At 55.7% G+C, this 11,863-nt stretch overlaps 2 protein-coding genes across 3 annotated transcripts in view; both read left to right on the top strand.

The window, feature by feature from the left end:
- Window positions 1-438: 438 nt before the first annotated feature.
- Window positions 439-11,863, top strand: part of LOC133082259 (dehydrogenase/reductase SDR family member on chromosome X-like) — a 188,831-nt gene continuing 177,406 nt past the window's right edge. The window contains exon 1 of the mRNA XM_061178786.1: window positions 439-592. Coding sequence (XP_061034769.1) covers window positions 484-592 — 109 coding nt within the window. The 5' untranslated portion in view covers window positions 439-483. The remainder of the gene's footprint in view (window positions 593-11,863) is intronic.
- LOC133082258 (E3 SUMO-protein ligase ZBED1) lies at window positions 509-11,051 on the top strand. Of its 2 annotated transcripts, XR_009698930.1 has the most exons (3): window positions 509-592; window positions 7,799-10,337; window positions 10,485-11,051. XR_009698930.1 is itself a non-coding variant. In XM_061178785.1 (2 exons), exon 2 carries the CDS (start codon window positions 7,838-7,840, stop codon window positions 9,920-9,922), a length of 2,085 nt encoding a protein of 694 aa, XP_061034768.1. In that variant the 5' UTR covers window positions 509-592; window positions 7,799-7,837; the 3' UTR covers window positions 9,923-11,051. The 2 variants fall into 2 exon arrangements, 1 of the variants encoding a protein (XP_061034768.1); XM_061178785.1 differs by having other exon boundaries at window positions 7,799-11,051.

The following is an 11,863-nucleotide window of genomic DNA, read 5'->3' as shown; positions in this document are numbered from 1 at the left end:
GGGGTCCCGGGGTCCAGGCAAGGAGGGGCCCCTGGGGTCCGTGGTCTGGGCGGGGGTCCTCGGTCCGGGCGGGGGTCCCTGGAGTCTGTGTTCCGGGCGGGGGTCCCTGGGGTCGGGGCGGGGGTCCCTGGGGTCCTTGGTCCGGGCGGGGGTCCCTGGGGTAGGGGGGGGTCCATGGGGTCCTTGGTCCGGGTTGGGGTCCGGGGCCCCGGCGTCAGGCAGAATCCCGGGGTCCGGGCGGAGGTCGTCAGCCAGGAGGGGGTCCGCGGTGCGGACGGGAGTGCGTGTTTCGGGCCGGGGTCGGGGGTCCGGGGTCCGGGGTCCGGGGCCCCGAGTCAGGCGGCGTCCCGGGGTCCAGGCGGGGTCCGGGCGGGGTTCGGGGCGGGCGCGTGGGCGCGGGGGGCGGGCCGGCGCGGGCGCGTTTCCGCCGTCCGGCGGGGCTCCGAGTCCCGCGGGCGGCGCGGAAGCGGCGGCCGGGCAGCCATGTCGCCTTTGTCTGCGGCGCTGGCGGCCCTGCGGGTGTACGCGGTGGGAGCGGCGGTGGTCGTGGCGCAGCTGCTGCGCCGCCGCCTCCAGGGCTTCGCGGAGCCAGGTCAGCGGCCGGCGGCGGGCGGGGGCGTCGGCGCGCGGGGCGGGCGGGGGGCTCGCGGCGGCGGCGGCGCCCGGCCGGGGTGGCGCGCCTCGCTCGGCCGGGACCCCCGGGGCTGGGGACGAGCGGGGGAGCGGCGCGGCGGGGCCCCGCGTGTCCTTGACCCCGGCCGCCGGCCAGGGCGCGCAGCGCCGGGCGCTCCCGGAAGCAGGGCCGGGCGGCCGGGTGGGGGGAGGGAGGCGCGCCGTCCCCACGCGCCCCCTCCCCCGCTCCGCGCATCCCGGGCCGGGGTCGCCCCGGGGGTCCGCTCCCCCCGCGCACTGCGGGCCGGGGTCCCCGGGGTCCCGCGCGCCCCGCAGCCCCGCGGCCGGGGGGAAGGAGGGGGCGCTCGAGAGCCCGGCCGCGCGCAGGGTCGGGTAGGACGGGCCTCCCCGGGGCGGGTGGGGGACGCCGGGCGCGCTCGGGGGCGCGGCGAGGCCTGGAGGGAGGGGCTTCCGCTCTGGGGCACCTTGTTCCTCTGGCCCCCGCGACCTCCGCGGCGTCTCCGGTTCCAAGCTTTCCGGGGACCCGTTCGTGCTCTTCACGCACGTTGGGGACCTCCGGGGGCGAGGGGTGGCGGCGGTCCGTCTGGGGCTGTGTCTGGTCGCAGCGGCGTGCTCAGGACGTAAAACGGGGAAGCCTGTAGGAACCTCTGTCTGCCCTGATTTGCAGGAGATCACAGTAACCCTAGGCTACGCGAGCATACATGACATTGTATTTTTAGGTGATAGATGACTACTTTCTAAAACAAAGTATTCGGTGGGAAGAGTGGTGCTGTGTCACCTTGTGGCCCGTCTCTCTAATGTGTAGCCTAAGGGGATAGATATAGTCTCAGGTTCACCCGTGTTTCCACCCTTTTGACCTAGCACCCCCAGCACCGTCTGGGCAACACCCCTGAGACACGGGGGTGAAAAAAGGCAGAGAACATGTGACTTCGGTTGTGAAAATACTTGAGAATCGCTCCACGGGCGCTGCCGGGGCCACGCTTTGCAAACCTGCAGCTCCGAGCAGGAGTAGGTATTTTTATATGAGCTCCACCCTCCCAGGCCTCCATCCAGGGAAATAAATCTTCCAGGTTTATGTGAGGCGAGCATTTGGTTTTCTGATAAGCTGGATTTCCGTATTTAAAAAAAAAAAAAACACATTGAGAGCGATGAGAAATGAACAGAGGGTAAGAACCCAGCCAGTACCTGGGGCTCGGGGGTGGGGTCCGCATAGTCACCTTTGAGATCAGGACTGGCTTGTAAACAGTGAAGAGGTATGGAAAGCTGTCCCAAGTTGCCCCAAATGGCCCCAGGTTGTGGAGCGCCGCTCCGAGCGGCTTTGCTTCCAGACGGGTCTGGCTCTCCCGCCCGGGAGCCCGTTTAGCTGCTCGCAGAAAAGACAAGTTGAGGATGGAATTTAGACTTGTCGGTGTTATCGCATGCAGCACCCCAAAATGCGTGCCTCGGAAACGTGTTGGAAATGCATCCAACCTGAGGGCTTGCCCTGTGGTTTCCACCTGTTGATTGATTGAGAAAAAAAATAAAGTTGTGAAAAGGCAAACCAGCCATGAAGCCATGTGTCAGCCGAGGGCATCCTTATTCCGGCTTTTGCAGAGGGTTGTTTCATCGAAAGATGGACTTGATGGGCTTGCTGTGTGCAAGCCACGTGGTCTGTGGGGTTAGAATCCATTTTAGATCTGGGTGGAGGAGTGAACGAACATTCGTCCCATGTGCCTGGTGGTGGCCGGTGTCCCAAGTGGCACTGTTCCTCTGCTTTTGGACCCACTTTTTATTTGCTCCTAACTGGACTTAACCCTTGCGGGGGAGGAGACATTGAACTTTGCCCCGGTATGGAGCTAAATAAACAGTAACACAGAGGCCCAGTGCACATGGAGAGTAGCTGGGGTTTGTTGTTCTTAAACATCAGATGTTTTCTTTTTTTAAAAAATAATTTATATAGTCTATATAAATAAAAATGTGCACAGTATAAAATAGTTGATATGGAAATATTCTCTTATTTATATATTCTAAACGGATAATGACAAACCACAGCGGTGATTATTGAAGTGCATTTGGTATTGTGAAAGTTCTTTGATAACCCGCCCTGAGCGGTCACATCATGCATCAGATTTAAAACTACCTTGGTTACGATCGTTTGCTAATATTTGCATGTCAGATATTGAATATCTGGTGAGTCTATCTATAGATCGTCTCAGCGTTTTCATGAGTTGCTTGTGCATACGGCACGTATTTAATGCAGTTATATAACTTTTATTGGGACTCCTTAGATAAAATGGAGCTGCCTCGCATTTATTACTGTTGCTTTGGAATTGTGGGTGGTCCTGCACATTTTATCAGGTGGGGGACAGGTGTGTGGTGTGAGTTCACGTGGATTCTATGAAAAGGTGAAGGAAGATGCTGAAAAGGTAACCCACTCCTGAATGTTACCTTAAAATGCACTGTCTGTAAACAAGATCATTACAAACTCATGATTGTTGCAGGTTGTCTTGATAGAGACGTGTGTAAGCGAGTTAAAAATTCCTGTAAGAGAGTCTGATTTCCAGATTCTCTGTGGTGACCGTCTATTACAAATTAAATGTCTCTGATGCATCAGTGAGTTTTGAAAGGGAGAGAAAATCATCCAGATGTGTTTTACAGGGCAGTTCTGATACCACACAGACATTTCCCTTAAGAATTCTGTTGGAAATAGGAGGTAGGTCTGGGAATGGACTTCTACTGATGGGCTGACACCCCAAAAGATGTCAACTGGCCCATTTATGAAGCTATTTTAGGATGGATCCTGGTGTTCAAACTGTAGGGTTTTTAAAAACCGATAAAGAGGAAGTTATTTCTCGGTGTTGTGTACATATGAACAGTTGGGGGTTGTGCATCCAGGGAGGTGAAACCACAGTTTTCATGATCTTAGGCGTTTTTTACTCTTAAAAAAAATAAGTACCCCCCCCCCCACCAAAGAGCTTTTTTTAAAAAAATTTAAAAAATTTTTACTTTTAGGCCGTGCCACGCAGCATGTGGGATCCTAGTTCCCTGACCAGGGATTGAACCCGTGCCCCCTGCCTTGGAAGCATGGAGTCTTAACCACTGGACCTCCAGGGGAGTCCTAAAGAGCTTTTGTTTATGTGGCTTTTACTTATCCATATGGATCCTATTCACTTAATGTTAATTAAATTTAGATTTATTTGAAATGAAAAAAAAGTGAACAGAAATGTGAAACAGAAATTTACAACATATATTTCAAGTAACATAACAAGTCACTTACATGTTATTCCCAGTAACCTTTTTTCCCAGTGAAAAATAACTATATTCTCCAACACAAACAAACAAAAGTCAGGGAGAGTGGCCCTGTTTTCGGTTCTTACCAGTTTCCTGAAGTACCGGCTGGGCAGAAGGCAGCTGGTTCTCCACTTGGTGGCTTCATCCTGTGTCTTGTGACATGTTCCTCGTGTTGGTGAAGCCGATTGGGAGGATCTGGCTGGTGTCTCTGATGTGAGAAAAGGCAGGACCTCGCCACATCCCTGGCAATGTCTTGGCGATGGTCCCCCCCAGAGATGCTCAGGCCACCCTGTAAGAAGGACCCTGTGGAGAGGCTGCTTTGACAAAACGTTGATTCCTGACTCTGACGGGAGATGTAGACCTTGCCCTCCACAGACAGTGGAGGGTGGCTTTGTGCAGCCGCCTTCAACATATGTGCTCAGAACCCTCCTACTGTGTGTCACCTCCTTGGAGGTTCTGACATCATTGGCCCGAAGGAGGTGATGCTGCAGGGGGAGGCCCTACGGGCAGTGCCTCCTTAGGTTGTCACTGTGTCAGGGATACTTCCTGCTTTGTGTGCAAAACTTTGCGCCAGGGTCGCGCTGGACTCCTTCAGCCAAATCACAGCAGTAATTCATCATCATCATCAAGGTGTAGTCGGATCTGATAAAACTGAATTGTGTGGCCCACGCGGGATGCGGCCGCTCATATTCCAGAGCCCAGGTGTGGTGCCCGCCGTGAAGTTCCCGTCGCTTTTTGGGACCACCTTTCCCACGCTCAGGTGCCCCATCCTGGCTTGGCTGTAGGATGTGCGGTCTTGGGGTTTCCTCTTTGTGAAAGTCCTGGCTGTGTCGGATCCCCTCCGCCTGTCCTGGAGACTTTGGGCCTCACCTCTGAGCAGTACATCCTTCTGCCCCACCCCTGGCTACCGACGTGCCCCTTAAATCAGCCCCCCCCAAGTGTGACCTCTCCCTGAAAAGCCTCAGGTGGGCCCTTTTGACCGCAGGGCGCCCAGCACCAGGGGTGATGTTACCACTCATAGCTTTTATAGTTTTGTTCTCATCAGCAGAGCGTGTGGGGGCGGCCGTAACAAAGTACTTAAAATCACGGAAGTTCATCCTCCCCCATCCTGGAGACCAGACGTCTGAGGTCAAGGTGTCCCAGGGCTGCGCCCCCTCCAGAGGCTTCAGGGGAGGGTCCTTCCCGCCTCTTCCAGCTTCTGGGGGCTCCAGGCGTCCCTGGGCTTGTGGCCGCGTCCCTCCCGTCTCTGCCTCTGTCTTCCCGGGGCTTCTCCTCTGTGTCTGTGTCTTTCCTCTCCTGTGTCTTGTAAGGACTCTGTCATTGGATGTAGGGCCACCCTCCTCCAGGAGGACCTCATCTCAGATTCTTCATCACATCTGCAAAGACTCTATTTCCAAATAAGGTGCCACTCTCAGGTTTTGGTGGGACATGAATTTGGGGAGGGGGGCCGCTATTCAAACCACTGTCGTCGTTACCGGGTTTTGGCTTTGAACATACGCCCCACACTCAGAAAACACCTGGTTGGTGCACTTTGTGATTTAACCCCCTGAGTGCTGTACAGGGGGTTGAAAGCTTGCAGACTTAACCCATTTCAGGGGGAAATCTGTTCCACGGACATCATTTGAGGAAATCAAATAAGTAATAAAACTAACATTCATGCTCTTAAAGCATATCTTTTTCTCTCTGTGTCTAGGCATATATGTGTATATATATTTGTTTATGATTATTTATTTAAAAAGGTCTTTTATTGAAGCGTACTTGATTTACAATATTGTGTTAGCTTCAGATGTACAGTACAGTGATTCAATTATACGTATATATTCAGATTCTTTTCCATTATAGGTCATTACAAGATATTGAATGTAGTTCCCTGTGCTATATGGTAGGTCCTTGTTGCTTATCTATTTTATATACAGTAGTGTGTATCTGTTAATCCCAAACTCCTAATTTTTCCCTCCCCACCTTTCCACTTTGGTAACCACTAGTTTGTTTTCCATGTCTGTGAGTAACAGCCTGCTTTTAAGAAAACTCAGCTGCCCTTTTGGGCGTCCTGGCCCTGATTGGCAGCTCCAGGGAACCGAATGTGTGGGCATCACCAACAGTGGAAACCTGGGGACCTGGCCCTAAGGTCGACTTCCCCACTGACAGCCGGGCAATGCTGCACCACAGCTCATAGGTATCTCTGTGCCCAGGTGTGAGTGCCCACGGTGGGCATTTTGAGAAGTTCCAGGGATTGAGAGATCCATTATTGCCCCAATCTGGTTCCTGATCCCAGATGCACGTGGGAGAAAAATAGAGGGACGTCCCTGGTGGTCCAGTGGGTTGGATTCCGCGCTCCCAATGCAGGGGGCCCGGGTTCGATCCCTGGTCGGGGAACTAGATCCCGCATGCCTCAACTAAGACCTGACGCAGCCAAGATAGATAGATAGATAGATAGATAGATAGATAGATTAAAAACCAAAACAAAACAACTAGAGCATGTGCAGTTCAGAAAGTAATATTTTAAACTTTCTTTAATTGATATATAGTTGATGTACAATATTATATAAGTTTCAGGTGTACAACATAGTGATTCACAATTTTTAAAGGTCATACTCCATTTATAGGCATTATAAAATATTGGCTGTATTTCCTGTGTTGTACTATATGTTCTTGTATCTTATTTATTTTATACCGAGTATTATAGTTTGTTCTTCTCAATCCCCTTCCCCTATATTGCCCCTCTCCCTTCCTTCTCCCCACTGGTAACCAGTAATTTGTTCTCTATATCTGTGAGTTTGCTTCTTTTCTGTTATATTCACTAGTTTAAAAAAAAAATTTTTTTTTTGGATTCCACATATAACTGATACCATACAGTATTTGTCTTTCTCTGTCTGACTTATTTCACTAAGCATAATAATCTCCAAGCCTATCCATGTTGCTGCAAATTGTGCAATTTCGTTCCTTTTTTTATGGCTGAGTCATATTCCACTGTATATATGTACCACATCTTCTTTATCCATTCCTCTGTCCATGGACGATGGACATTTAGGTTGCTTCCATGTCTTGGCTGTTGTGAATAGTGGTGCTGTGAACATGGGCGTGCGTGCATCTTTTTTCTAATGAGTGTTTTTGTTTCTTTCGGGTAAATATCCAGGAGTGGGATTGCTGAATCATACGGCATCTCTATTTTTAGTTTTTTAAGGAACCTCCCTCCTGTTCTCCATAGTGGCTGCACCAGTTTACATCCCCACCAACGGTGTAGGCGGGTTCCCTTTTCTCCACACCCTCGCCAGCATTTGTTATTTGTGTTCTTTTTGATGATGCCCATTCCGCCGGGGGTGGGGGGGGGGGTTAGGTGATACCTCATTGTGGTCAAAAAGGCATCATTTCAAACCATAAAATTAGAAAAAGCTCGCATTTAATGACACTCTGCCAACTTAATATCCGCTTGAGACCCTCTGTTTTCTTCTGATTGGAGCCACATCTGATGGTGGCGTGTGACACGTGTGCTTGCCGACCAGGTTTTCTGTTGGGGAGGTGGGTCGTCTTGGGCTGGCGGGGCGCTTGGGAATGTGGCCTCCGTCTGGAGAACAAGCCCCCCTGCTTGGTGTCGGGGCTCCTGGATTTCCTAGAACAGGACAGAGTAAAGCAGCTCAGGTGAGGAAAGAGCTGTCATCAGGAGTCCAAAGACGATCCAAAAACTAAAAATAAAAAACGCGTGTCCTCGGACGCACCCGGATGGAAGAGCTGCTGGCTTGTCAGACCGGCCCCTCTGCTTTGCCAAAGCCACGAGCCGGAGCGGCGGCCCCCGGGGTCCCTCTGCGTGCGCCCTTGGTTCCGGAGCAGCCCCACTCCGCGCCGGCCGGAGCCGGGTCTCTTCTCACGCTGTGTTTGTCTCGCTGCTTCTCGGCAGGTCGTCCCGAATGAGCGGAGGCCCGGCCGGGGTGGCGCAATGGAGGGCAAGAGCCTGGAGGGCGCACAGACCGATCTCAAGCTGGTGGCGCATCCGCGCGCCAAGAGCAAAGTGTGGCGCTACTTCGGCTTCGACACGAACGCCGAGGGCTGCATCCTGCAGTGGAAGAAGATCTACTGCCGCATCTGCATGGCCCAGATCGCCTATTCGGGCAACACCTCCAACCTGTCCTACCACCTGGAGAAGAACCACCCCGATGAGTTCTGTGAGTTTGTGAAGAGCAACACGGAGCAGATGCGCGAGGCCTTCGCCAGCGCCTTCTCCAAGCTCAAGCCCGAGGCCGCGCAGCAGGGCGCGCAGGAGCCGCTGGCCGCCAAGGCGGCGGCGCACGGCCACGAGGGCCGCAGGCAGCAGGAGCTGACGGCCGCCGTCATGGGCCTCATCTGCGAGGGGCTCTATCCCGCGTCCATCGTGGACGAGCCCACGTTCAAGGTGCTGCTGAAGACGGCCGAGCCGCGCTACGAGCTGCCCAGCCGCAAGTTCTTCTGCGGCAAGGCCATCCCCGAGCGCTACGGCGCCGTGCGCGACGCGGTACTCAAGGAGCTGGCGGAGGCCGCGTGGTGCGGCGTCTCCACCGACCTGTGGCGCAGCGAGAGCCAGAATCGGACCTACGTGACGCTGGCCGCGCACTTCCTTGGCCGCGCTGCCCCCCACGGCCTCTTCCTGGGCTCCCGCTGCCTCAAGACCTTCGAGGTGCCGGAGGACAACGCGGCCGAGACCATCACGCGCGTCCTGTACGAAGCCTTCATCGAGTGGGGCGTCAGCTCCAAGGTCTTCAGCGCCACCACGGACCGTGGCAAGGACATCGCCAAGGCCTGCTCGCTGCTGGACATTGCGGTGCAGATGCCCTGCCTGGGCCACACGTTCGACGCGGGCATCCAGCAGGCCTTCCGGCTGCCCAAGCTGGGCGCGCTGCTGGGCCGCTGCCGCAAGCTGGTGGAGTACTTCCAGCAGTCTACCGTGGCCATGTACATGCTGTACGAGAAGCAAAAGCAGCAGAACGCCGCCCCCTGCATGCTGGTCAGCAACCGCGTGGCCTGGTGGGGCAGCACCCTGGCCATGCTCCAGCGCCTCAAGGAGCAGCAGTTTGCCATCGCGGGCGTCCTGCTGGAGGACAGCAATAACCACCACCTCATGCTCGAGGCCGCCGAGTGGGCCACCATCGAGGGCCTGGTGGACCTGCTGCAGCCCTTCAGGCAGGTGGCCGAGATGCTGTCCGCCTCCAGGCACCCCACCATCAGCATGGTGAAGCCCCTCCTGCACATGCTGCTCAACACCACGCTCAACATCAAGGAGACGGACTCCAAGGAGATCAGCATGGCCAAGGAGGTGATCGCCAAGGAGCTCTCCAGGACCTACCAGGAGGCGCCCGAGATCGACATGTTCCTCAACGTGGCCACCTTCCTGGACCCGCGCTACAAGAGGCTGCCCTTCCTGTCGGCCTTCGAGAGGCAGCAGGTGGAGAACAGGGTGGTGGAGGAGGCCAAGGGGCTGCTGGACAAGGTCAAGGACGGCGCCTACCGCGCCCCCGAGGACCCGGCGTACGCCGCGCCCGAGGAGCCGCCCGTGAAGAAGCCGGCGCCCTCCGCCACGCCGCCGCCCGCCAGCGTCATCAACGACATGCTGGCCGAGATCTTCTGCCCCGCGGCGGGCGTGGAGGACCAGGAGGAGTGGCACGCGCAGGTCGTCGAGGAGCTGAGCAACTTCAAGTCTCAGAAGGTGCTGGGTCTCCACGAGGACCCGCTCCGGTGGTGGTCGGACCGCCTGGCGCTCTTCCCGCTGCTGCCCCGGGTGCTGCAGAAGTACTGGTCCGTGGCGGCCACGCGCGTCTGCCCCGAGCGCCTCTTCGGCTCCTCGGCCAACGTCGTCAGCGCCAAGCGGAACCGCCTGGCCCCCGCGCACGTGGACGAGCAGGTCTTCCTGTACGAGAACGCGCGCGGCGCCGAGGCGGAGCTGGAGGACGAGGATGAGGGCGAGTGGGGCCTGGACCACGAGCAGGCGTTCCCCCTGGGCGACGCCGTGCACGCCGGCTACTTCGGCATCAGGGACGGCGGCTTCGTGTAGCGGGGCGGGGGCGGGTGACCGCGCGCGGGCGCCTCGTCGGATGCTTGGCTGTCAGTACTGACCCCGCAGTGGGGCGCGCTGCCCGGGACAGAGGAAATGCGCGGAAGACAGAGATGGACCTTTGATGGGGCTTCGGACGGCCCAGAGGACGGAGGTGGGGCCTCGGGCGGCCCAGAGGACGGAGGTGGGGCTTCGGGCGGCCCAGAGGACGGAGATGGGCTTTGGTTGCCCCAAAGGAGAGAGATGGGCTTTGGTTGCCCCAAAGGAGAGAGATGGGCTTTGGGTGGCCCAAAGGACAGAGATGGGCTATGGTTGCCCCAGAGGAGAGAGATGGGCTTTGGGTGGCCCAAAGGACAGAGATGGGCTATGGTTGCCCCAGAGGAGAGAGATGGGCTTTGGGTGGCCCAAAGGACAGGTGGGGGGCTTTGGGTGGCTCAGAGGACAGAGATGGGCTTTGGTTGCCCCAAAGGAGAGAGATGGGCTTTGGGTGGGTCAGAGGACAGAGATGGGCTTTGGGTGGCCCAAAGGACAGAGATGGGGCTTCGGGCGGCCCAGAAGACAGAGATGGGCTATGGTTGCCCCAGAGGAGAGAGATGGGCTTTGGGTGGCCCAAAGGACAGGTGGGGGGCTTTGGGTGGCTCAGAGGACAGAGATGGGCTTTGGGTGGCCCAAAGCTGGTGAAAACGAGTGTTTTCTCTGCAGGGGCCCCTTGCGTCCCAACGCAAGGGAAAGAAATGACTTACAAAAGCTCTAGAGGTCCGCTGATAGGATTGCAAATGCTAAACTCCGCGACAGAAGCACGGCCGGCAGGGATGTTTTGCCCCCTAGATAATTCCATACCTGCAGCATTCGTGTTCTCTGCGAGGGACGCTTTGGGGTAAATCGGAGAAAGATTGAAAACGACGGGCGGCTGAGGATGAAACCCCCTGCGTGTCCTCCGCTGACACCATCCGTGGATGTTAGCCGTTGGTCGGTGAAGGAACCCGTTTACGCTGTCATTTACGTGGGAACCTTGCCTCTGGGTAGCCGGGGAGAGACGCTTTCGCCATATGCCCTGTTTTCAAGAGACACCAGTTTTATGTTTGGTGGAAGATGTTAATAGTGGGCTTGCAATGCAACCGCTTATAAAAAAAGCAGAAAAGAGGTGTTGGTTGTGGTGTGTTTTCTGCCATCAGTCAGTCTTTTTTTCTCCCCTTGCCCGAATTCACAGTGCTTGTGAGCCCCGTAGCTCACGGGTCTTGAGGTGGGTTTTTTGTGAGTCTGATGCTTCAAAGGTCCGGTTTCCCCAGAATCACTTTTCTTGGGATGAACATAGAGAAGGCGGTCCCCACTCCTTGGAAACCCTGCTTTTGAATACGAAGGACCCTCTCGTGCCCACGGCCGGCTCTAGAGGGCTGATTTAGATTTGATTCCCGGAAGGGGCTCTTGCATTCTCTGTTTTAAACTCAACACCAATGGGGGGCGGGGGGCATTGAGTTAAAAATAGTACCAGGGATCATTTTATCTTTGGGGGTTCTTGTGGGTTGCTTCCGTCATTGGGGAAACAGGAAGGCTGTTTCTAACACTTTTAGAACTACTTTTATTTATTTATTTATTTTAAACGCATTGCTTTTCTTTAAGAGGCAAAGCCCCTGGACTTCCCTGGCGGTCCAGTGGTTACGACTCCGTGCTCTCAATGCAGGCGGCACGGGTTCGATCCCTGGTCGGGGCCCTAAGATCCCACATGCTGCACGGTGTGGCCCAAAAAAGAAAAAGGCACCGCTGTTATTTCTGATTCCCACCTTAAAACATCCCAAGTCCGGATGGATGTTTTGTCAGGAGGTACGCGATTTACAAATGCCCCATCTCAGCCCTTGGCAATCTTTTCCCAGGACCCCAACATCGAGGCGCATCCCGGGGGCTTAAGGAGGGCATTTCTCCAGGTTCATGGCTGGGGACTTC

This window comes from Eubalaena glacialis, chromosome X (assembly GCF_028564815.1).
Source record: "Eubalaena glacialis isolate mEubGla1 chromosome X, mEubGla1.1.hap2.+ XY, whole genome shotgun sequence".
In the NCBI taxonomy this organism is placed as follows: Eukaryota; Metazoa; Chordata; class Mammalia; order Artiodactyla; family Balaenidae; genus Eubalaena; species Eubalaena glacialis.
Note: the sequence above shows the minus strand (reverse complement) of the source record. Positions and strands in the feature narration are given on the sequence as shown.

Bases quoted from the DNA above. Each gene is read 5' to 3' on its own strand.
- LOC133082258 (XM_061178785.1), top strand. From the start codon at position 7,838: ATGGAGGGCAAGAGCCTGGAGGGCGCACAGACCGATCTCAAGCTGGTG.